Raw genomic sequence first — 25,126 nt, forward strand, 5'->3', positions numbered from 1 at the left:
CTATTCTGGATGAATGTCTGACTTAGTGCTATTTTATTTTACACTTTCTGCTCCTGCACAAACTCTTGCTACTACAATGAGTTTCACAAGGTGGGGTTAGAGTGAGTTCAGCACCTTCCCTGGTAAGCAACACCAGGGTAGAGTCACCGCAACTTAGGCCAGGCATACACCTCTACAAAGGGAAACAACCCCCCATCATGTTGTGGCAAGTTATCAGAAAGAAAGCTTTCCTAACTGACTGGTAGATAAACCTACCCCTGCCTTTAGTGAGTCATGGAAAACTAACTTTAAAGGGGCCAGGGTCCTGTGCTCAGAAAAGGCAGCAACAGCCAGCACGCAGTGCCATAGCAAATCCCCAATAGCTCTCCCATGAGTCTTGTTTCCTAAAACTGCCCTCAGATGAAGGCGAGAAGCAGATGAAACCAGGGAATCAATGACAGCATGGGGAAACATTCAGACCTCACAGGGAAAGGGTCTGGGTCTTTGAAGGAGAAGAGAGTGTTGTTTTCTGGGCTATGGCTATGCAGTAACTAGGGCTGAAGAATCAAATTGCTTATGCACACAAACTTACAGTACCCACTCCTTCTTGGATAGCATGTCACTTCTACTGAGTGGACAAACCCAGCTCCCTTGCTGATGGTAGTAATAAGTGAATGAATACTAAGAGTAACAATTTTCTGCTACAAGATGTAGATACTGTTCTTAGATTATCACAAAACATTCAACATTGTTTTGAAAGAAAGGGTTAAAACATTTGTTACATGATGGAAAACAGTCCCCTGCTGTTATGAGATGTGCATTATACCCCCATCTAATGGAGAAGTCAGGTTGGACATGGGTACCTTTTTTTTTTTTTACTTTCCATAGCATGGCTCAGGCTTGAGTGAAGTTTAAGAATTGCTGTTTTCACTCTGCCAGAGCTAAAAATGCTGTTATTTTCTTTGGGTACATAAAGAAAGCTAGCCTAGTTTATTTTAAAAAACGTTTTATTTACCACACAAACATTACTTTATATTACTATTGGAAAAACCCCTACATCAGTTTAATGCCAAAAACAATTTTAACATCACTAATACTTGAAACATTATACTTAAGCCCTCTTCTCTTTGGATCATGCTGCTAGTTGGTCCACATTCTCTTCACTTCTGTTAGCTAAATGTGATTCAACAATCTCAGCAAAGAGGTTCCTTCTCAACAGGTTGTATGCAAGGGGTAACAGCTGACCAACAACCTTGTGAAAATACTGCAAATTATAGGGGGGGAAAGTGAGTGAGTGAGCAGAGTTTGGCAGACAGAACAGCAATGATCATCTCCTCTTCTGACTGAACACAGGCCCTAATCTATCATCTTCAAGAACTATTAACCTTGTCATACACACTGAGAGCCCTGTAGCTTTCCTCTAGATCAGGCAGGATTGAATACAAGCTAAGGAACTATGGTTAAGTGCTCCTGTCTACCCCCCCGCCCTTGTTCAAAGTGACACTTAAAGTGGCAAAATCCAAACTATGACTTCACACTATTGTTCACAAGCATTGTTATTTCTGTCCATCCAGTTGGAACTTCACTCTAGCAAAGGGGTATTAGATGTTTCCCTTTGGCAAGGACAACACACTTCAACACAGTTTACTCCTGTCAACTATAAAGGGAAGGGTAATAGCTGTCCTGTGTACAGTACTATAAAATCCCTCCTGGCCAGAGACTCCAAAATCCTTTTACCTGTAAAGGGTTAAGAAGCTCAGGTAACCTGGCTGACACCTGACCCAAAGAACCAATAAGGGGACAAGATATTTTCAAATCTTGGGGGGGGGGGGGGGGGAAGGCTTTTGTTTGTGTACTTTGTTTGGGAAGTTGTTGGTTCTTGGGACTGAGAGGGACCAGACATCAATCCAGGTTCTCCCAATCTTTCTGAACAAGTGGCTCATATTTCAAACTTGTAAGTAAACAGCCAGGCAAGGCGTGTTAGTTTATCTTTGTTTTCTCAACTTGTAAATGTACCTTTTGCTAGAGTGTTTATCTCTGTTTGCTGTAACTTTGAACCTAAGGCTAGAGGGGGATCCTCTGAGCTCTTTAAGTTTGATTACCCTGTAAAGTTATTTTTCCATCCTGATTTTACAGAGATGATTTTTACCTTTTTCTTTAATTAAAAGCCTTCTTTTTAAGAACCTGATTGATTTTTCCTTGTGTTTAGATCCAAGGGGGTTGGATGTTGATCCACCAGGAGTTGGTGGGAGGAAGGATGGTTAATTTCTCCTTGTTTTAAGATCCAAGGGGTTTGGATCTGTATTCACCAGGGAATCGGTGAAGAGTCTCTCAAGGCTACCCGGGGAAGGGAATTAGCATTTTGGGAGTGGTGGCAGCAGACCAGATCTAAGCTGGTAGTTAAGCTTAGAAGTCTTCATGCAGGCCCCCACATTTGTACCCTAAAGTTCAAAGTGGGGGAGCAGCCTTGACAACTCCTGTGGGCATTCTGCCCTAAAAAATGAAAAATTCTGCGAACACTACATAATCATGCCAGTTTCAATTATTTTGAAATAAATTACCAGAATACCTGTCAGCAAGTATGTCTAAGGCCTTGGCTACACTTACCCGCTAGTTCGACGGCTGGAAATCGAACTTCTGGGTTCGACTTATCGCGTCTAGTCTGGACGCGATAAGTCGAACCCGGAAGTGCTCGCCGTCGACTGCGGTACTCCAGCTCGCCGAGAGGAGTACCGCGGAGTCGACGGGGGAGCCTGCCTGCCGAGTGTGGACCAAGGTAAGTTCGAACTAATTCGAACTAAGGTACTTCGAACTTCAGCTACATTATTCACGTAGCTGAAGTTGCGTACCTTAGTTCGAATTAGGGGGGTAGTGTAGACCAAGCCCAACAGTAGAGAGACAAATTCCCCTAGAAGTAAAGAAATGCTTATGACAACCCAGTTCCTGGTTCTTTGTCCCCTCCCCCCCAGCCCAGACACCCACAACTCCTCCCCTCCCGATCCCTCCAGGCCAGATACCTGCACCCCATCTCCTCCAGAGCCCAGCTACGTAGCCCCCTCCTTTCCCAGACAGGCACAGCTCAGGGATCCAGAGGGAGAAAGCCTGATCCTCCGTCCCAGGCTTGCACAGAGAGTTTCCTGTACGCCATCCTCTCCTTGCCTCAGGGTATGCTGGGAACTGCAGCTGCCAGGAACCTGCCTCTAGCCCCAGCTCCTCCCCCATCCCCAATTTTGCCCCCAGCTCCACCTTCAACCCAGGCTCCTCTGCTGAGCCAACTGTGCTGTAATGGACGGGCAGGGGACAGGAGGCAGACAGATTCCATTACTGGTAAGGGATGGGTGTCACTCACACACACCATATATTTGGACACCACTGCCTTAGTGCTAGGGAAAAAAGTCAATTAAGAAGAAATACTAATTTTGGTGTTAATAGTGGGCTAGATTTACAAAGGCATTCAGGTGCCTAAAGATGTAGGTGCTTTTGTAAATCCCATCTATCTGCATTTTTAGGTGTCTATCTGCACAATGACTGTATATATTGCCAAGTCACATGTACTACATTTGCTAAGTTAGTGATCTTGGACACCGCGAACACTCTTTCAAACAACTTTATAAACACCAGACAGCCTCATTGAATAGGAATAAGCCATTAAGCAACTACAAACTGAGGGCCTATTGTATCTTCTGTAACATAGCAACAGATGATGTCAATTTGACGTTTTTTGGCAAGAATAAAGCCCCCCAAATTAAGTCCTGTTCTACCCCAAAACACAACTTTTAAGTGTACATTTTAGTACTTACATGTGACCCATAGCAAAAGAGGTCCATTCCCAGTTCATACCCCATTCCGTAATCACATTCATCATTAGCAAACTGAACAAAAGTGATCATTTCCTGAATGGGTGCAAAGGCTTTCAGTCTCTGGTCATCGCTAGGAGCATCCACAATGGCCTTACAAATTCTTTTAAGATTAGCTGTAATTATAAATAAAGAAAAGTAAATTCCACACTGATGTTATTTAAAATGTGAACTCAATCATTGCATCTGAATTAGGTATGTACCAACTTCAGCCATAGAAAGCACAATGATCTTTTTCACTCAAGCAGCACAATGAATCCTAGAATATGGGGTTATAGGAAGAGAGTCTGGTTTTGGAGTTGTGGGTGGAAACAATTGAGAACTTACTCGCTCTGGAACAGGGGTACTTCAGGTTATTCTCAGAAGTTAGAGCAATACTGCAAGGTGCTGCCTCCTGAAGATTCAGTATACATGTTGAGTGAAATTTTGTGTCATAAAGAAGTCTTATGACACTTAAACCTGCTCTTGTTTATTATCAGATGAAATTAAATGGTTTCTTCAGCAATACATTTATGATGCAGTCAGCTTCAATTGCTTGTTTCAGGAGAGTTCTCAGTATTCACTGGACTATGGTTTTCATCCAATTTAAACAAAATGTTGATTCAAACCAAAGTTACATATTCAAGTATTATGACAATAAAAGATCAGCTGTTTTCTGTTCCCCACAATACTGTTAATACTCTTACCTAGTATAAATGCAGTCTAGATTTTGCATCAGGCAGCAGAAGTGTTTGAGTGCAACTTGACTAAAACAGAAGAAGGATCTGAACAAGGATGCTTTTACTTTAAAAAATATATACATATATAATTAAAAAACAGTTTACCATTTGTTTCAGGGAGCTCTCTGTACCCAACATCATTTTTATCTACAGGCACAACCAGACCTGCTCCATGAAATGTCTTAGTCACTACCTGAATAAAGGAAAAAAATGGTGCATCACGGTAAGAACACAGCAACATCAGCTACATAAGATACCACCTTGCTCCTGCTATACCATTGGCACATCACCCCCAATCGTCAACCAGAAGATAAACTAACTTTGTGTCCTGGAGCCTGAATTTCCAGATACTAAGTCACATAGCGTTCACTCTTGCCTCCAGATCTAATAATTACAACCCCTGCAGCATTTTACATCTACCCAACTGTAAACCCTACAGTGATGGAACATTCTAATTGGTGGACTGGGGCGGGGTGAGCACGGAGGGATTCTTACAATCACTAAAGGAAGGCAATGCTAATCTAAATGCATGCTACAACAATTTGTTCCTTTTGACAGGCTATACAACAAGCCACACTGCTACTGGCTCTTATCCCCTTATAGGCATTTTCCGTTTTGTTAAAAGAAAAATGACCACCGGGTCTATGTATGCATTTGTTAATTTTTTTCCAGTATCTCAATTTACTTAGTTACCCCAGTTTCTTGATTGTGCACCCTAGCTCTTAAACCTTTATTAGGTGAGGAGGGGTGTGTCAGGAGAAAGACTGAGCAGTACTGACTTTATGAAGCCTATCATTGGGAGGGGGCAGTGGGGTGAGAAGAAGAGGTGGGGGATTTGGGATGTGCAGGGCTGTGGAAGCCAGAGAAAGAGGCAACTTGCCCCAGCTCCAGGCCTGCAGCTGCCAGAGAGAGACACGTCCCTCCTTCCCCTCCTCAGCTCTGTGGCGGGGGAGAGATCCCCCTCCTTTCCAGCCCCAGCTCAGGAGCTACCATGGCAGGGGAGAGACACCCCCACCCCATTCCCAGCCCCAGCTCAGGGGATGCTGCGGCAGGGGGGAGGTGGCACATCTATCACATTAGAAAGGTAAGACTACTGATTAAAATATGAGCTGTGTGCTTTTATTTGTAGACCAAAATAAATGTGTACTATTAAGGTTTTTTTTTTTTTAAATATAGTGCTTTTATCTAAAGTGCTTTACAATAGTTAACTAATGGTACAAACAACATTTGGAAAGATCATTAAGTGGTCTGCCGAGACCCTCAGCAATTTTCAAGTGGTCCACAAAAAAAAGAGTTTGAGAACCACTGCTCTAAGGGAAGAATATCTGACCCTCGGTAAATAGAGACCGGTACTTCATGCTATTCCAGAAGGCTTAGCAAGTTCAAGTAATACCACCACTTGTTTTGTAGGTTCTCTCCTAACTACCAGGTATCCAATTTAACCCTTTTTTCTACAGCCATGGGTGAATCTCAGTTACCCCATCACCATGTACAAACATCCTGACTCCCTCACCTTTTCTTTTCAGTGTGCTCTTTAGCTCAATTTAGAACTTCTTGTCTCCATTAGACTAGAAGCAAGAAACCAGGCTGTTTTACGTCATTCCACATTTGCACTGCTATACAGTGCTGACTCAGTCTAAATAATCAAAATCCATGTGCATTGTTCATTTGGTCTGCCTCCACTTCTAGTGTCTTTTGCAAACTTGACATCTCACTTGCAGTATCCTCAAATTACTATTACCCTCTTGGTCCAAAAACTGACCCATCAGGTATGCTAATTTTAGCTTGTTTCCAACTTGAAGAGTTTTTAATCTATACCTAATTTCTGGCCCTAAACATCCTTAGTCAAACCGACTTTTCCAAGTATTCTCACAGCATGTGCCTTAAGGCAGTTTGCCTCTCAAAATAAAGAGAGGTTTAAGAATTTCCTTGTTAAATAATGGAGGTTGATTTGACTTTGTCTAAAAGCTGAGGGACTGCTGACCAGTGGCTTTATAGTGTTCACCTATTTTCAGTTAACACACTGGTGGATATACTTTCTATTTCAAGTTTACACATGTAACAGACATGATTTTATATTATTTAGTTCATCTGTAGTACTTGGAAAATAGATCAAATTTGAGATTATCCCTTCCCCCATACAGATAGCAGGTATCCGGTTAGAAGTTCTCTACTCATGTTAGTAGCTCTTCATCATTGGCCTATTGAAGATATACATATTAAGAATTGCTGTTGTACTTCAGTAATTCTACACTTTATTTTCTTAGTGCAACCTTCAGTAAATACCAGTTAAAAGTTAATGTCTGCTTTTAAAAATGGCAAGTTTAAATTGTAATATGATCCTCCTTTCACTGACAGAGGAACTACACATGGAGGTGCTGGTGGCTGTTTAAGCAGCAGGTACTCTCTCAGCATTGTTTCCCCAACACTGGAAGTTTATATAGCTCTTAAAGAACAAAAAAAAAAAAAAAAAAAAAAAAAAAAAAAAAAAAAAGGTGGGCAGTTGGCTGGCTTACTTAGATAGGTCAGATCCTGCCATCCAGTAGACATCAGATGAAGAATGACCTCAGCACTACTCCTCCTTGAGCTAGTGGTAGATTGCACAGGGAATTTGGGTTTGTTATTTTGGTAGTATGGAGGTTGGAATATGTAACAGGTTGGCTTGTCTTTGGGCTAGAGAGCCTGGGGCTAAACCAGCGCTGATTACAAGATGAGTAGAGCCCTGCACGAGTACAAAGTTTGTATCCGCATTCAATCCACAAACATGGTCCACAGAGACATTTGCAGATTTGCAGGGCTCTAAAGATGAGGCTTATCTGAGAGGAATCAGATGAGTCCAACTTAAAATGCAGCAACAAGTAGGTGTGTGATTGAGAGAAGGAGCTGATACGGTCAGAGCCAACAGGCATGACAGTGAACTGGGAAATGCTCAGAAGACATAAGCCTGAAAAAGCCTGTAGCTGGCTGAAGAAGCAGCTGCAGAGAGTAAGACTGGCTCCTGCAGAAAAATTCAACTGTGAGCCAGCTCTAGGAAACAAGGCTGGGAACCCCCTTAACTAATGGGAGAGAGACACTGAACTGGAGTTGTGGCCTGAAGGGCCAGTGTCTACTGGAGGACTGAATAAAACATTCCCCAGCTGGGATCCAGTTTAATCTTTGGACTGTGTAGAGTTTAAGGCACCTTGTGAAGGAGAAAACTGGAGTGGGGAGCTGCAGTAGCACTCTTGGTCAGGACAGGGTGCTTAGGAGGCAGTAAGCAGCCACCATGATACATAGAGGTTCCTGTAACACTACATGGCATAACATTTCATAGGAAAGGTTGCCATCTATGCAGCCCAACTAGAACAAATAAATCACTGAGTTAGGACTCAGTGACCAAACCAGCCATACTGGAATGCTAGAACTCTCCTCCAAAATAAGTGTATACCAAACAACCATTTTAGAATAATGCTGACATCATATGATGTCCACAGGAGGACATTTACATGCTGTTTTAGCAATCTGGTAGCAGTGAGCCACTATGTGTAGTATTAGAAGTGGATTGAGTTGATTTCCTGTACTGTTGAAAACTTCAGCCAACAGCCTCCACCTTTCAGGCACAGGAAGGAACAAGGGGAGCAACTCTTCAGACAATATCACCCCTTAGTCAATGCTCTGGAGATTGTGTCTTAGCTGAACAGGAGAGAAAGTGAATTAGTTTAGCGAGAGCAACTTTACCTAGTTGGTCAGAAAAAAGAAAAAGAAAAAAAAAAAGCCATACTTTCTTATCTCTTTGTTTCATCTTCATGGTTTTCTGTTCCAGCGAATAACCCAATTCTTTTGCTGTTCTTGTAAGGTTTTCATCTATGTCTTTCAAAATACCACTTTTCTTTTTATCTGTCAATTCCTTAAGCTTTTTTGACAAAAACAATCTGAAACACAAAGGAAGACTCATTACACAGCAGGATCTAGAAAGTTTTGTTTTTTAAATTAAAAAAATAAAGAAAAAAAAATCTAGTCCCCTAATCCCTTAGCCAAAAAATTTGCTAATCAAAGATTGTGTATGACCATTTCATACAAAAGATAGCTTTAACATGCTACTGGTTTCATTCAAGCACTCAAAAATTAGGAAATGCTAGAATTAAGGTTGCCTGTATAGTTTTGTGCACATGTATTATGATGCAGTCTTCAGTTATATTCTCATACTATTTCTACAGGACCTGTTCCTATAGGTGTACAGGGGCCGGAGAGTGCATATCAACTGAGGCAGCTGTGATTTTTTTTTTATTGTAATCATTCAATGAGTGGCTTCATGCCTTATTTGCTACATATAATCCAAGCCCTGTCTGGAATACAAAGTTAAGCATTTTCTTCTGGTCTTTTCTCTGATGCTGATCACTGGCTCAGAGTGCTTCACAAACATTAACTATTTTTCCTTCTCTCCCAGAGGTGTTGACATCCCTTGCAGTTGCGAGTGCTCCTGAAAATGAGGCCCTAAGTGTCCCAGGCTGATTAGCCAGAAAATGAAGAACACACAACTGGTGTGTAACCTGACAAAAATTTTTATGTAAGTGACTTGCTCATCATATGAAGTTGATGTCAGATGCAAGGCCAGAACTGAATTTTCTTATGCTGCATTCACCTGCCTTAGCCACCAGAGGGTGGCATATTTTGTTGCTTCTGGAGGCGGAGCACATTGCACACCCCAGAGGCTCCTTCCATTCCTCCAACTCCCTTCTCTCTGTAACCCCCTCACCCTTCCCCACATGCCAGCGGCTCTGTTCCCCGTTTTCTTCCTCCCCTCTTACCAGGGTCTTTCCCCAATCCCTTCTCTGCCACATGCTGGGGGTTGTGTCCCCTTTCTCCCTCCATGCCAGGGGTTCTGACTCTACCATCCATTCCCCTCCCACCACCATTCTTATTTTTCTTTGTCGGACAGACAAGTCATTCAAGGTGTCACCATTTTATAACGGCACTGGCAGGAAAAGCAAGCTGAGATGGGGTATTCTTATGCTGGAAGGTGTTAATGGATGCCACCAATGGGTTTATCTATAGACACAAAGGTGGTTGAAGCTGCTGGGTCTGCTAACCAGATGTCCCCCATTTTCCCTTTCAGCTTCCCACTTTAGTAGGGTTCTGCTCATCAATACATAAAACATTCCCTGAAGTTTCAGAATTGATCAGATGTGGCATTCACAAGTTAAACACACTACAGCCAAAAACCATTGACCTCTCATTTTGCTCAGCCAACAAAACTATCCTGTCTCTTCCTGCAGTCCTCTGCCTCATCCTCTGTACATTTTCTAACTTCTAGAGTAAATGAGGCAGGAGACAGTCAGACAGCCTAATTCAGTCCATAACTAAGATTCAGTCCCTGAGCTCCAACTATCCTGTGCACTGAATTTTCGTGGGGAAAAAAAATATACAGGTAATACATGATCATATAGAGACAGTATCATGATGCACACAAAGTGGCCAAATGAAGGTTGTGAATGCAACTTCATTTTGGCATTATTTCCCCTGAGTGCTTGATTGTACAAACTCGAAAACTACATTAAAAAAAAAGTTCATGTATCTTCCTTTAAAAGGAAATGAAATGCAAATTCTGTCATGCACAACTGTAAAAATGCTGCCATCATGCATTGCCACAAGGTTTGAACCAGGGATGTTCAGCACAGACTTCTACCACTTGAGCTATAGGACTTTATTAGCTAACAGCAGGAGGCGGCTATTTTCAGTGAACCTGCCATTAGGAAGAACATGCATGACAATGAAACAGTGGGTTATTTTTGCATAAGTAGCTTCACTTAAAATAAATCATAGTCAAGGACAAAAAGACAGGAGATTGAGAGGCAATACATCTAAATGGATAGAATTTGGGGGTCTGCTATAGTAGAGAACTGGATTCTAGTTTCAGAATATGTAACTCTCTGTGAGGTATGAGGTGCTGATTTTAACAAAAAAGTTGTAACAGGTGAAGACTTGACACCAGTAACAGAAATGAGTCTAGCATTCATGCTAACTGAGAACTAGGACATTTGTCTCTCTCTTCGAGAGGTCTCATTTAGCTCTGAGCAGCTAAGGGGCCTCTGTTCCATCCGGTAACCCAATAGACTAAGGTGATGTGGGCAGAGAAGCCTCACCTCTCCCCACCCCACCCATGCAGTTGCTTTGGCAGCAGCTAGCTGAGTCTCTGCATTGGAGAGTTCCAGTGCAGCATATGCTGCTGCCAAAATAGCCACCCAACCTTAAAATGTTTAAGGGTTTTGGTATGCTGCTAAAATTACACAGTAACAATGTAAGACATAGCACAGAAATGGAGATTTTTCAACAGTTGGTCAGCCAAATCTGAACAGTAATTCATGGCATTGTCCCCTGCCAAAGACAGGAGCCCTGCTGCAAAAGGTCACAAGACCATTTAACAGAAAGTGTTAGGCAACAAAACACAGGGATCACTGCTGGCTTTCCCTATAACATTTTAGCCATTATTGTCCCCGTGTGTTGCTTCAAGTACATTATTTCATTATTATATAAAAATATAAGCTCAAGGAACCCCCAGATCATCTAGTCTGACCTCCTGTATATAAAACAGGCCACCACCACCACCACCACCTAGCCCCTGCACAATAAACCCCAAGAACTGAAGTATTACAGCTCACAGGAGACTAATCTATCATGTGTCACAGGGAGAGACTAGGAGGAACGGAGATGCACCAATGCCTGAGTCCCCTGCAGTGACAGGGAATTGGTTAAGTGAGATATACCCAGATAATCCTGTCAAGTGACCCACACTCCATTGGAAGGCGGAAAAAAACCAATCCAAGGCCACTGCTAATCTGGTTCCTTCCCAAACCCCACATAGGGAAATCAGACTCTGAGCATGTGAGCAAGACCCAGCCAGCCATGCACGAGGAAAAAAAAAATTGATTGGTTCCACTTCAGAGCACTGCTACACTCCATTCAGTGTCCCATCTCCAGCGATGGCCATCTCTGATGTGGTGACCTAAAAGGAGTCTCTTCCTTTTCAGAGACACAATATACTGGTAGCATTTCTAACTCATTCCATGAGCACAGGTATCAGCAAAGAAAGGCTTCTAGTGAGAAAAATTAGGTGGTTGAAAGGGTGTCCTGCTTTCTTCAAGCCATGTCATACCATTTTTAACCCCACAGAAAAGAAAATATAAAAAGACAGGTATCTACAGAAGTATAAAATATATTTTTAATTTAAAAATAGATCTTAAATTTTCAGGATGCTTTACATATGTGGATTCTTACCACTGCATCTGCTCTCTAAAAAAAAGACTGGCTATTATTTTTAAGCATTATTAATTAATAAGTCATGGTGTTTAACATCTAGAATAAATGTTGCCATTAAAAAGATAATTAAAGTTAATGAGCATGAGTAAACAAGTCGTCATTCAATTAAGTGAAAATAGAACAATGCACAAATAAACCGACACTGCAATAATAGTTTACAGCTGAAGAACAACACACTGTAATCAGTTAGAAACAGAATAACTAACAAGAACATGGACGTCTGAAACATATCTGAAGGGAGGACCACGACTAAGCTGTTTATAGTCCAAGCATGGTACATTTGAAAAACTAAAGGTAACCTCAAAGGCTCAGAGCTCTGAAGCAAAGTAAGCTCCTAACCCAAGAGCGGGAACCTACCAAGACTTTGGAGGAAGTGTGGCCAGAACACAAAACACATCTTCGTTTGGATACGTCCCTGCCCAACCATCTGTTGCATAAACTAAATGTTCTGTTTAGGTGTCTGAGGAACAGTGTCCTTTCAGTACACACCTATACTTCTTGCCGATGTGCACCACTGCCTATAAAGCTTTAAGTTTTAATTTTACCTAGTTTTCCCTAACTTTTATTTCAGGAAGGTCAAAAGGTATCTACAGTTCCATCTTGTGGATATTATGCTAGAGCAATTAAAACCTTGTGGATCTCCTATTAATTGCAAAAGAAAGCTATCCTGTCCCAGCTTAGTAGTGATAGTTTTTATTTGTTAGTTATGTTTTAGAATGACAAATGTCCTTGCCAACATGTAAAAGTCACTTGTATAAGATAGAGATGGACACTCTTGGTTTAGTAAAATGTTCTGCATATGAATTCTTTTCACCATTGTGTTTCATCCCCCTTCAAAAGTTCATTTCAAAATGCAACCTGCAATCATTCTGACGAATTTTTTTTTTTTTTTTTTAATCATGGCTTCTGTTAATGCCTCTATCATCATTTTCTGCTGAAATGGCCTTTATAAAGAAAGCAACCCCGGCTATTTTAATACAACCACAAAGTTCAAGACTGGTCAGCCAATTTACTCTGGGTCTAGTAATCTTATGAAAGGTATCCATATTTGTAGAGGTTTCTCTAGTATTATTTTCAAAGTCAAAAACCTACGGGGGGGAAAGGTGTGTGTATGTGTGTGTGGAACAGTGCCAGCTGCTACAACTCACCAACCTTCAAAAACAGAGGAAGATTAAAATACTGACCCTTTCCAAATCGTTGAAAATTGGAAGGGGGCAGAAATGAGGAGAGAGTTGTAACAGTCAATCAGAAATGTACTTAAACAAGTAGTTAAGATATTTCACATCAGTACTTTTTTGTGGCTTAGAGGAAAACTAATTGTATTTACACTTCTACCCCGATATAACACAACCCAATATAACACAAATTCGTACAGAACGCAGTAAAACAGCGCTCCGGGGGGGCGGGGCTGCGCACTCCGGTGGATTAAAGCAAGTTTAATATAACGCGGTTTCACGTATAACACGTTAAGATTTTTTGGCTCCTGAGGACAGCGTTATATCGGGGTTGAGGTGTAGTTAGGAAACAGAAGTTGTAAACCTTACTTGACTGCAGCAAATACATTGTCACCAATTTGAGAAATTACACAGCTTTTCCTTGCTTCGTTTGCACCAACCCACGTTGGAAGTTCATCTGGCACATCCCTATAAAACAAAATGTATACAAACTGTAGGGTTTTTCTCTTTAAAGTGAAGTTAGCATGCACAAGAGATGCTGAATGGAGCACTGGAGTCTGAAGTCTTACATTTTAATTGTCCAGTGATAAATGTAACCTCCCCTTACTTCCATGGGCCTTTCTAGGCACCCCCACACACTTCAGCCTCCAATCCTTTGCCTCTCAGAGAATGCCAGTTAGAATAATGATTAATTCTTCACTATAAACAGCAGAGACCACCGAGAGCTTAAATTCAGTATTGAATCACACTAGAATCACATGCAACTTTAAGTATTTGAATACAGAATAATTATACCAGAGCCACTTCTTTAGCTGGAGCAGCAAAGAGATCTTGACAAGAAGTGGCTCTGTACAGAAGAAATAAGGCAGAAGCATATATTTCCAGTGTTGACAGGTAGACTCAAGTATAGAAAACAAAAACAAACAAACAAAAACCACACACAGTTCTCTTCCCCATTGTCCAACCCCAGGAGCAGATAACCATTTGCTCCAGGACATCATGGCAGTAGTTAAACACATTATGATTAAAACTGGGTTTGTTTGGTTTGTAAGATAGTCTTTAACCCTCATCACCAGTCCTTTCAATACATTTTGCCCTATAATGTTAACTACTAAAAAATGACAACTGAAGTGTCATCTATCTGATGGAGTGAGGTAATAAGTAGAGGTTCTATCATATGACAATGGTGCAGAGTTCTTACATTACATACATCAATGGAAATGGAGAAAAAGATAATACACATGTATTATAGAAGGACCATATATAAAATGCAATACCTGAAATATCCCATGTGATACTGAGTTTTGCTATCCCCAGCAATTATAGTCTGAAATTCAGGAGGATCATAAAAAAACCTCCAGTGAAGGTTGAAGTTCAGATCTGCTGATTTTGTTTTTTTGTGTTTTCCAGCAAGAATATCATATGGTCCAACTAGCTGAAGTCCAATACTTGATAGGAGTGCTTCTGCAAAACAAAATCATCAACTGTCTGACATTTTCTTGTGCAAGCAGGAAGCAAGATCTCAGCCATAAGGCATTTCCATTTCCAAATGGAAAGCTGACATGAACAAAACTGAAGCTGTGCTTATTATAGCACATTTCAAATTCACATTGCTTAGGTATCACACAGCAAGTGTAAAAGCCAAATAATCAGACTCCAACCTCATGTTTATTCTCCCTCATACAAGATACTCTAACCCAAGGGTTGGCAACCTACGGCACGTGTGCCAAAGATGGCACGCGAGCTGATTTTTGATGGCACGTGGCGGCGAGCTGAGCCGCTCAGCCCGCCGCTGCTCTGGGGTTCCGGCTGCTGCCCCGTTGCCAGCCGGGGTCCCAGCCACCAGCCCCACTCAGCGCCCCCAAGGAACCCCAGGCTGGCAGCGGGCTGAGCAGACCGGCAGCTGAGACCCCGGCTGGCAGCCGGAACCCCAGAGCAGCGGCGGGCTGAGCCGCTCAGCCAGCTGCCAGCCTGGGGTTCTGGCTGCCGGCCCTGCTCAGCCTCCTGGGTGAGCAGAACCCCAGGGTGGTAGCAGGCTTAGGGGGGGCTGGTGGCCGGGATCCCGGCTGGCAGAAGCTGGCGGATGGAACCCCAGACTGCCAGCGGGCTGAGCGGCTCAGCCTGCTGCCAGTCTGGGGTCCCTGCCACCAGCCCCGCTCAGCCCAGACCAGTAGAGGGCCGAGATCCTTGTCTGGGGTTCCAGCCCAGCTCAGCCCGCCGCCGGCTGGAACCCCAGACAAGGATCCCAGGCAAGGATCACACTAAATTGATCAGATCTACATTTTAATTTTATTTCAAATGAAGCTTCTTAAATATTTTAAAAACCTTCTTTAAATACAATAGTTTATTTATATAATATAGACAGAGAGAGACCTTCTACAAACGTTAAAATGTATTACTGGCACGGGAAACCTTAAATTACAGTGAACTTGGCACACCATGTCTGAAAGGTTGCCAACCCCTGCTCTAACCTGTGCATTTGAAGCTTTTAGTACTCAGATTCAGACAGCTTTCCTTTCACAAAGATATGTTGCCCTAATACTTTTTTGCAAAAATAACCTGTTTTTATTTGCCTCTAGCAATCTCTACTGATTTATTTTAAGCTGTTGTTTCTAGACCAAAACATCTAGAAACAGTCTGTTTTAGGAGACAGATTTTCCCCAAATACCCAAACAGTCCCTAGCCAACCTGAAAAAAAAATATTTATGAAAAGGCTGCATGTCTGAAAGCTAACAAGTAAATCCTAAACATTAAAAATAAGTTTACTCATTCTTTTCAAGGTCAGATTATTAAGAGCGTTCCTGAATTAATCTTAACTTCTTCACACTCAAATTCTTAACAATCCGCAAACTGAAGCAGACAAACACATGTGCACACACAGCTTTAAACAGAGATGTGTTCTGTAGTCTGATACACCTTTTGCCCAGCCTAAAGTTATACCAAAGTTGGGGAAACACTAGCCTGTCTCTAAACTGGAAAAATCATTCCAAAAACTTCTCATTTGCCTTTGTCACTAAACTGCCTTCAGACTGCTTTTGAAAACTCAAGTTAAGCCATACAGCATGCAGAAGTTCTCTTTTTTAGAACCCACCACTTGGCTTGTCAGGCTTCAGCTCCTCACAGAACTTCCAGAACTGATAAAAGTCTTCAGGCATCCTGAGCCGATAGCAACTTTCTACTTCTTGACGCAGCTGATCAGGAACATCTGCCTGGTTGGACCGTCTCTTCTTAACTTCTTTAGTTTTTTCACACTGCAAGTAAACAGCAACGAAATGCACACACGTTAACTCAGGGGAGTGAGTTAACAGGACTCTACGAATTCGGAGCGTAGGCGAGTGAGTTCTTTGGGGATTAAAAAGGCGTTGTACGCACAGGTTAGGCATTTCACAGGTTTTAGGTTGGGTGCAAGTTTCCAGACACATACAGAGGGGGTCGAGCCACGCTGACGGTAAAGGCTCCAGAGGACCTGCAGAAGTAGGTCTAATGGACTCCGGGAAATTCTCGTCCCACCTCTGCAACCTCATAACAGCCGCTGACAGGGCGCGGAAGACCCTGGGAAGAGGCCAGCAGGTAGCAGGCGCGGGGCTGCATGGCACAGCCTGGAGCAGCGGCCTTGCAGATCAACCCACCCCACCGCCGTGCCCCTTTTCCCGCCCCGCCGGCGGCACCGAGACCTGCTCCGACCAGCGACAGCGCCATGGCGAGGACCGAGGAGCCCCGTCTACGGCCCGGCCAGTGACAGCGCCCGCGGGCCGCTCTCCCTGGGCTGTGCCCTGGAGCAGGCCCGGCTCCCACGCGTCCCGTGGCAGGGCTGCCCCAGCTCGCCGCCCGCGGCCGGTACCTGCTCCCCGGCGCGGGGTCGCCGCTTCCCGCCTCCTGTCATGTTTCTGCCGGCAGCATCCCGCCCCGCCCCCGCCGGGCACTTCCGAGGGCATGACCGGATGACGTCACCGCGTCACAGCGCGAGGACACCGCCCCTTCCTTGCGGAGTGCGGGAGAGCCCGGCCCTGCCTTTGGTCTCCGCCAGGCGGCGCTAGGGGGCTCAGGGCGGAGGCTGGACTTGATTACCGCTCACGGTCCCTTCCAGCCCTACAGCTTTAGGGTCTAGGAGTCCCACAGCCTAGGTCCAGGTTTAAAAACATTATTTCTTTACCAGTTTTGGATTTTCCACCTATAATTTAATTCAGCTGCACGCGCCTCCCTCCACCCCCCTTCTTATGTTACAGGTCAGGGACAGCTGTACCAGTCATGTTATCTCCAGGACTTTTATCATGTCCCCTCTTATTCCACTTTCAAATGAAAAGATTGGGATTATTTACATTAGAATGTGCTCACTGCACTTCTCTGAGCCCCCCCCCCCTAATTCTGCATTGCTAGTTTTAGGAAAAATATACTATCTTTGCACCTTCCTGAGTTCTGCTGTGGTTAGCTTAGGCATGGCCCACAATCTGTCCTATACCTTTTAGAATGTATTTTCCTACCATATTAGAAGCTGAGAGATCTTAGTTCCACTGATGTCAAAAAATTCAAAGTTTTGGTCTTCACTAAAGCCCTCTTCTGTTAGTTATTTCCTCTGTTTTGGCTATAGTAGTTACACAAGATGTAAGGCACAAGTGTTTTTTATTTGCATATGGATAACACTTAGGCAAAACATGCCATACAAGTGGCAAGTCTTAAAATGCTTTCCAGAGTGTCATTGTCCCCATTGTCTAAGTGGAAAAATGAAGGATACACAGCATGTCAGTGGCTGAGCAAGAATAGAATCCCCCATCTCCTGGCTCCAAGGCCAGGCCCATGTCCACTGTACCACACTGCCTCCTTATAAAGAAAAGGAAAAGTACAATTCCTATGCATTACATTTTCCAAACACTATATGGCAACAGAATGAGAGAGAGACAAAACACTTAGCATTGGCAGACAGGATACTGAGCTAGATGGACCTTTGGTCTGACCCAGTATGGCCATTCTTATGTTCTTAAAGTCTAGTCTAGAACTTGGGAGATCCAGGTTCATTTCCCTGCATTGCCAAAAGGCTCTTGTATGACCAGTCACTTTAGGTGAGTCACCTAGGATCTCTGTGCCTCAGCTTCCCACCTGTCAACTAGAGATAGTAGTACTTCCCCTACCTCACAGGAATGAGGCCAGGATAAATACATTAAAAACATTGTGAGATGACTATGGTAATAAGTATCTAAAATAGATCAAATGGGCTGTACTGAATGATCATTCAGCACGATCTCTGGAAAGCAGTTTGCTTTTTGGGCAGCAAGTCAACAAAAAGTGTTAGTGCCATCTGTATCAATCAAAATGCTCTCATCTCTAGAATCCTAGTTTCTAAGACGAGTACCAATTTTATATGGATAGAATCTGGGGAGGAGTAACAATAAGATTATGTCTTTGACCCACTGAGGCTGATGAGAGATTAGTAAAGATGAATCTGTTGTAAACTCTAATTATTAGATCTTGTTCATGAGGATAAGTCACAAAAAAACGTTTTAAATTTCTTAAGTACAGTTAAAAAAGGTTCACAATCTAAGAAAATGCCATCCATAATCATCTGATGATGTAGCAAGATTTAAGAGAATTAAATTTGCATTTTTTATTTATTCTGATTCAGAAATGATTATTGGCAAGATAATTGATCTTATAGCAATATTGAAAACCTTTGTACTCAATCCTACTCCGAATGGCCAGTCTGGAGCTTTTGCTATGGAGTATCAGTACACTAAGAGATTCCAGTGAGGGACAAGTCACATTCACAGGAGATGTGAAGATACTGAAACAAAAAGGTAGTGTTTCTAATAGAAACACTACATTTCCTAAAGGCTATTTTGAACAGTCATTCTTATTAAAAAATATCAACTAGGAATCTGTTTCTTTTCATTGTAGCATCTTGACAGAGGTCAGTGATGTGCGCTGAGGAAACCCCCCCCCCACACACACACACCAGGAGAATTTTCATAGTACACAGCATTGGGGTGTGATACTTTGGATGCGAGTTAACATAATTCTATGCTACAATTCTGCCTTTCCCTGAAGATCATTACAGCAGGTTCTCTGGAGAAACCTTTCAAGAGTTGAGAGGGGCCTGAATCAAACCTTTGCCTATGGCTGTTAATTGAATTTGGTAGATCTGGGGTAGTGGGGGCAGGAGTTGTAATCCAAACTCTGGTCTGAATTGTGTATCTGCCTACTATTTGACTTGGATCATCCACAACCTCAGATTTCTTTCACCAAGTTTCCTCTGAACTCTTCGGCCATGATGTTTGAGTGTAGGTTGGGAAGAAGCACCAAATCACATGACTCCCTGGTATTGTAACTCAACTGTAGTTTTATTGCCAGGAAGTTCTGTACTTGTGACTGGTCCCAGGGACACACATTTAAGAGGAGACTCCCCAATGTGGAGTGGGCTCTCTGCAAGGTGTAGTAGAACCAGAGCTTCATTAGCTCTTGGGTGGACTTACCAAAAGTGTTTGGATTTCATTGTATGTATCCTCTATCCCTCTTCCTCCCAACATGCAGGCCTCCAGACTTACTGAGGACCATGGGGAACAGGGACATGGAGGGGTATAACCTTCCCACATTCCATGTGGGGAATGACAGAACCAAACAGGGAACTTCCCTCTGCACATGGGTATAGAGAGTGTGGCCTGTCCCTCTACCATTGCCAAACCCCAAACCCTTGAATCTTGGACGGGGATGAAGTGTCCGATCCAAATCTGGATCAGATTTTTATGGCTAAGGAACATATCTGTTCAAAGAAATATGAAGAGCCTTTGCTGCTTTTCTTTTGCCACAAGAGGGAGCCATTTCAATTCTTGTAAGGGATTAGCAAATTAAAAAGTTTAAGACCTGAATACAAAAAGGTATTTTGACAGGTGTTTAGACAGGCAGATGGGTTTCCATTTGAAGCATTCAGTATGTTTCCTATTGCCTTTAAACCAAAATAGGCAATTTAATCTATCATTTCATAGTCATATGCTTAGATTTTAAAAAGTGCCACTAGAACTAACGCTATTGAGGTTTTTTTAAAATACAGTTTGTTTAGTTAGCTTTCATTGTACTGCCAGAATATGTATTTACAAACACGCAAAATGAAATAAGATGTCTTGAAATACAATATTGTTTCAAATGAAGACCTGCCTGGTAATCAAAAACTGTACGAAGTAGGCAAACTCTGCTACTAGGGTTGTTATTTACCAAAATAATTTTTATCTTTGCAGGGCAATTTCACATTTCCAGTTTCAATGGAGTTCTTCCACTCCCTTCCACTGCCCTGGTCTAATATCAATATAAGAATAAAGGAGGGACTTGGAGATAGCCATTGTCATAGAATAGACTGGTATCCTGGATGATCGTGAGTGAACAGCACTGCAGTGAAACTGCAAAGGCACAGGGCTTCTGCTGAGTCACCACATCACTGCTTCTCACACTGACCTATCATTTTGGAACTCTGCCCAGCCTCCTCTGCAGCAGACTGTATAATTCCATCTGAATAAAGAAAGCAAGCGCAGGGGGGGGGGGGGGGGAATAAAAATGATGTCATCCCAAAAGAAGACTCATCAGGATACTGCAAGACATCTGCCCTTGGAAAAATTTAAGACTCAAGCTGACATTTCAGATTGCCTTATTTTAAATAGAAGAACTCAAATGGAGATGTGAGGAAATAGGTTCATCTTTCATTGTGAAGGTTTGCATACTTTGCTCTGAGTTATGTGTACCAGTTTGGATGCTAAACTTATACCTTTTGGCAACTCCTGTAATTACTAGTCTGTACCAAGTGTATTACTCAAGACAGTTAACTCACAGTTCAGAATTACTTGTATATTTCCTATAGGTTCAGCATTCTGATCCAAAAAGATCTACGCTGTTATTTAAATCAAGGTACTGGAGTAAAGCCAAATCATATGGGAAAGTGTGGTCTGAAGTCCTATTATTTTAGGATGTTGAAGGTTCTCATTTTAAGCTGGGAGAAAGTCATTAAGGTATAAATCCACTCCCAAACCAAAGTCTTGCCTCTGCTCTGATCCAAATAGAGAAATATACCATTTTGATCACACCAAAAAAAGTAAGTCTCTGAATAGCCTACTCCTACAGCTACTTTGTTCTTCTAAATTCACGACTCTGTTTAAAAGGGTCTTTGACTCCTGAGGCTTTGGAGAATTGCCATTAAGTGAAGCCATTTACCAGTTGCTGCTGGGGGAGATGGTTACAAATGCTAATACAGAGCACACCACCATGCATATATGACTAACGTTACTAGAAAGCAGGCCTGTATACAATACACTAAAGACACTAGTCAAGACCAGTTCAACCAGGTGTCTAGGGCCATGTATACACTTACCGGGGGATCAGCTGCTGTGATCGATGCCCCGGGGATCCATTTAGCAGATCTAGTGAAGACCCACTAAATCGACTGCACAGTGCTCTCTGGTCAACTCCGGTATTTCATCGGAATGAGAAGAGTAAGGAAAGTCGACGGGAGAGCACCTGTCGATGCAGCATGGTTTAGATAGCACAGTAAGTCGACCTAAGATACGTTGACTTCAGCTATGTTCACCTAGCTGGAGTAGCATAACTTAAGTCAACTTACTCTAGTAGTTTAGACAAGGCCTAAAATCTCACATGAAGGATATCAAGGTATGTGTGGAAGATTCTGCTCCTGAGACAGTTCTCTTTTCTGTAGCCAGTTTTTTGGCATGGAAGCAGAAGCTGCATTCTCCTCCTCCCCCCCAAGAAAAGTAACACTTGAAAAATTACATGCAAGTCTCACACATCTTCATTTCTAATGGGATAATTAGAAATCTCTGTGCCTGGCAATTTGGCACAGGATGCAATTTTCATTCATGAACTGTTCTTTGCTCATTTATGTGCATTGTACCTCTTTCTTCATCCTTAGCTTCTTCCCAACCTACACTCTTCCCTCCATGCAAGAGGATCAAGTACTTTGAGAAGGAAGAGTACTTATATAGGGTGGTACAAATGGATTAACAAGAGTAATTTCAATCCAAGTAGTAAAGTGACCTAACAGTGAGATTTTAGATTGTTGAATAGTTTTCCAAGCAAAGTGGTGGGCACCCCATCATGACAGCTTTTAAAAACTAGATTAGCACTTTATATATGCACAAACTGAAATATAGCCTTCGTGATTCCATGCATAAACCAGAACCCAGGCATAGGTGCAAGCCAAGAAAGCAAGTGATAAAACCAAGATATTGAACCTACATTTTACACAGAAGTTCGTCTGGCTAGAATATTTTTACCATTAACGGGTTATTCTCGTAACTTCATGGATTGTCAGGTAGCATATTTCAGACACTTGATAGTACTTTCACCTCAAAAACCAGCACAATTTGTGCTGGATTAACAGCGTTAGAGTCTGAAATCCTCTGCATAAAACAGGTGTAGCATGGGCAGCAACAATGCCTGCTTCCTCTCATTTTCATGCCCCTGGCTCAACCACGTTCTGGAGGGACCACCTGTAGAGTGAGGGGATAATTCAGTTTCTGTGCATAGTAGATCATTGGACTCTCCGCTGTCACACCCCATTAGGGTGAAAGTTAGTGCCCACTGCAAGAGAGACACCGATCTACTAGGAACTGAATTGAAAATGCTGATGTGTTTTACACAGATGAGATCACCCAGCATCCATTGAAGGGCCATGACTGTCATTTCCAACCTGGGCTGGATTGAGTCAGCGACCTAAAGGTCAAAGATTACATGCATCTAATTCCACAAATTTTATTCAGTCAAGTAATTCTACTGCAGTCTACATGGGTCAAGTGACTAAATGAAGCAGGAATTGGTCTGAACCTCATTACCAATCCCCTGAGCCATCCACCGCCCCAGAGATTTTCTATGACCTTGTACTCATTCAAGAGCTTGTTTAAATACACACATGAATTTACTAAACCCCGAGATTCAGCAAGTCTACAATTTTAGTTAAACCACTCACAGTAAGAATTGTTGACGTACTTATCGATTGAAAGGCTCCCTAAATTCCAACAGATTTACTATCTAGTTTAGTGTAAGCAATCCAATTACGAGTAGCAACCTCCATAAGAATCACATTCCTGCCAACACTTCTTACCTGCCCCCCATGAGTGCAAAGTGAATTGAAAGTAACAAGGAAAAGAAATGCTAAGCTGGATTTTGAATAACTCCCATCCACAGCACTAAAGTGTAATCTTACCTTTACATGTGAACAGAAGTGCAAAGTGACGACGGAAACCATGCTTTCAAAGTTCCACCCTAAATTGTTTCTAACATAGTAAGAAACACACTCACATTGTCTTAACTCTGGTCCCATTGAAGTCAGTGAACATTTTTGAAAAGCACACCCTTAGAAGCTGGAAGAAAGGACATGTCTGCTAGACTTCCAAGGCCAAATTTGTCCCCCGTATAACTCGCCTAATCCACAATTTTCTACATGGAAATATCTAAAAATAGAAGTTTTAGAACACACACAGATTGCTTACACTCTTCTACATTTGTTTTAAAAATGTTACAGTTTTCAAAACAAATGTTTCCTTCTCTTACTAGTATTACTTCTTCAAGACAATGAAGAAGGAATCCAGAGTTCACCAGCAAGGTCTTATTAAATAAACTGTGCTCTCTGTGCCAATATCACTTGTTTTTTCAGAAGTGCTGAGAATCCACAGCTCTCACTAAAGTCAGTGGGATTTGTAAGTGGTCAGTAACTGTTCTGCAGCAATTGCCAGCAGAGGCAGCAGCTTTGTAAATGCTAACATAGAGGAGGCACAGATTTTGAGCAGGTTTGCGTGACCTGATGGTAAAAATACACAAGCTTTTCCAGATAGTAGTGGGTGTCAGCAACTGTACATTTGCACCAGTGCTAGCAGTTTCTGAAATACCAATGATAAATCATCAACATTTATATTGCAGTAGCACCTGAAGGCAAGGTTGGGCCCTATTTTGCTAGTTATTGAACAAACACATAACCTTGCCCCAAAGAGATTACAATCTGCTAATATAGATGCACACTCTGCGTTTGTCTACACTAGAACCCAGTGGAAGCAGTAGTTTAGACAACACTTAGGTATTGTTACCAGTTTGTCACTTGCCTATCTTTGCTCAGAGTAGTTAATTGAGTGGGGATAAAAACACCTGAACTATACCAATGGAGAATTAGAGGGCAGAATTTTTCAATGTGGACACATTGGAAGAGTCAGAGCTCAAAACAAGATATTTTTACTAGAGATGGATCAAAGCTAGAACCCATTTATCAGATAACTTTATGCTTTGTCTAGTTGGGTAACACTGAGACATAGATCCAGACTGCCTGTGGTTTTGGTTATGTAAACCAGACCCACTTTCCTCCTAGTTTTGCCTGTCCTGGTCCTCACTTCCCTTTCTCCGCCAAATATTAGCCCTCTCTCAGATAGGAATGATAACTGGGAAGTTAATCAAATATTCAGGCCCCAACATTTGATCTGAAAATAACCAAAACATCATATCCTTTTGTGGCTTTTTAGGTACAGCTTTCCCAGAAACAGGAAAATAACATTCTCTATATTGATTCCTATCACAGGATTGAATTTCACCCTTTGTGCAAGCAGCCCCCACAAAACAGAACCCAAGAAGGTTCATCTCCTTTCCAGGCATAAACTCTAAATGAAACATCCCCATCTCCTGGATACAAACTCCAGCTTAAAGATCTCACCATTCTACCACATAAAAAGTCTTCCTTGGGTAGCAGTCTCAGAAGGACATCTTTCCCCCCTCAGAGATGGAGCTAAATGCAGTTTAGCCTCATGTTTTCCCTATGTTATGGGTGTCAGCTGCAGCTGGGAGATTAATGAGTCCAAGCTGCACCTGCTTCCCAGTAATTTAACCCCTTTATGTCAGGTTCACAACCCCAGCAGATGTGATGGGAAAAATGAGATTTGGGAATTTGGATCCACCTGAGATACTACTTCCCACAGACTTCCCAGTACCCAGATAGACAGTATACCTCACCATGGCCTCTTTTTTCCTTCTCCAACTTTCACCTCTGTCCCTTACTCTCTCCTTTTCTCTCTCACTTTCTTGTTCTCTTTCATGCTGTCTGTAAGTAAGAAGAAAAAGAGAATTTAACTGC

The 25,126-nt window shown here is 42.4% G+C and overlaps 1 protein-coding gene across 3 annotated transcripts; it reads right to left on the reverse strand.

Moving 5' to 3' along the window:
• Window positions 1-968: 968 nt before the first annotated feature.
• LOC101934742 (histone PARylation factor 1) lies at window positions 969-24,847 on the reverse strand. Of its 3 annotated transcripts, none has more exons than XM_065596569.1 (8): window positions 24,710-24,847; window positions 16,118-16,277; window positions 14,304-14,490; window positions 13,396-13,494; window positions 8,316-8,466; window positions 4,661-4,748; window positions 3,780-3,952; window positions 969-1,243 (listed from the first exon to the last, which is right to left on the reverse strand). In XM_065596569.1, the coding sequence occupies exons 1-8, from the start codon at window positions 24,710-24,712 to the stop codon at window positions 1,112-1,114; spliced, it is 993 nt and encodes a 330-aa protein (XP_065452641.1). In that variant the 5' UTR covers window positions 24,713-24,847; the 3' UTR covers window positions 969-1,111. The 3 variants fall into 3 exon arrangements, with proteins under 3 accessions (XP_065452641.1, XP_005309779.1, XP_042698051.1); XM_005309722.4 differs by lacking the exon at window positions 24,710-24,847 and adding an exon at window positions 16,868-17,022; XM_042842117.2 differs by lacking the exon at window positions 24,710-24,847 and adding an exon at window positions 16,451-16,887.
• Window positions 24,848-25,126: the final 279 nt, after the last annotated feature.

This window comes from Chrysemys picta, chromosome 5 (assembly GCF_011386835.1).
Source record: "Chrysemys picta bellii isolate R12L10 chromosome 5, ASM1138683v2, whole genome shotgun sequence".
NCBI classification, from domain to species: domain Eukaryota; kingdom Metazoa; phylum Chordata; order Testudines; family Emydidae; genus Chrysemys; species Chrysemys picta.

Excerpts from the sequence above, each read along its gene's own strand:
- LOC101934742 (XM_005309722.4), bottom strand. The coding sequence starts at position 16,909 with ATGACAGGAGGCGGGAAGCGGCGACCCCGCGCCGGGGAGCAG. Across the intron at positions 13,495-14,303 it reads TATCACATGGGATATTTCAG|GGATGTGCCAGATGAACTTC; the intron begins GTATTGCATTTT and ends TTTGTTTTATAG. Across the intron at positions 8,467-13,395 it reads AATGTATTTGCTGCAGTCAA|ATTGTTTTTGTCAAAAAAGC; the intron begins GTAAGGTTTACA and ends TTTGTGTTTCAG.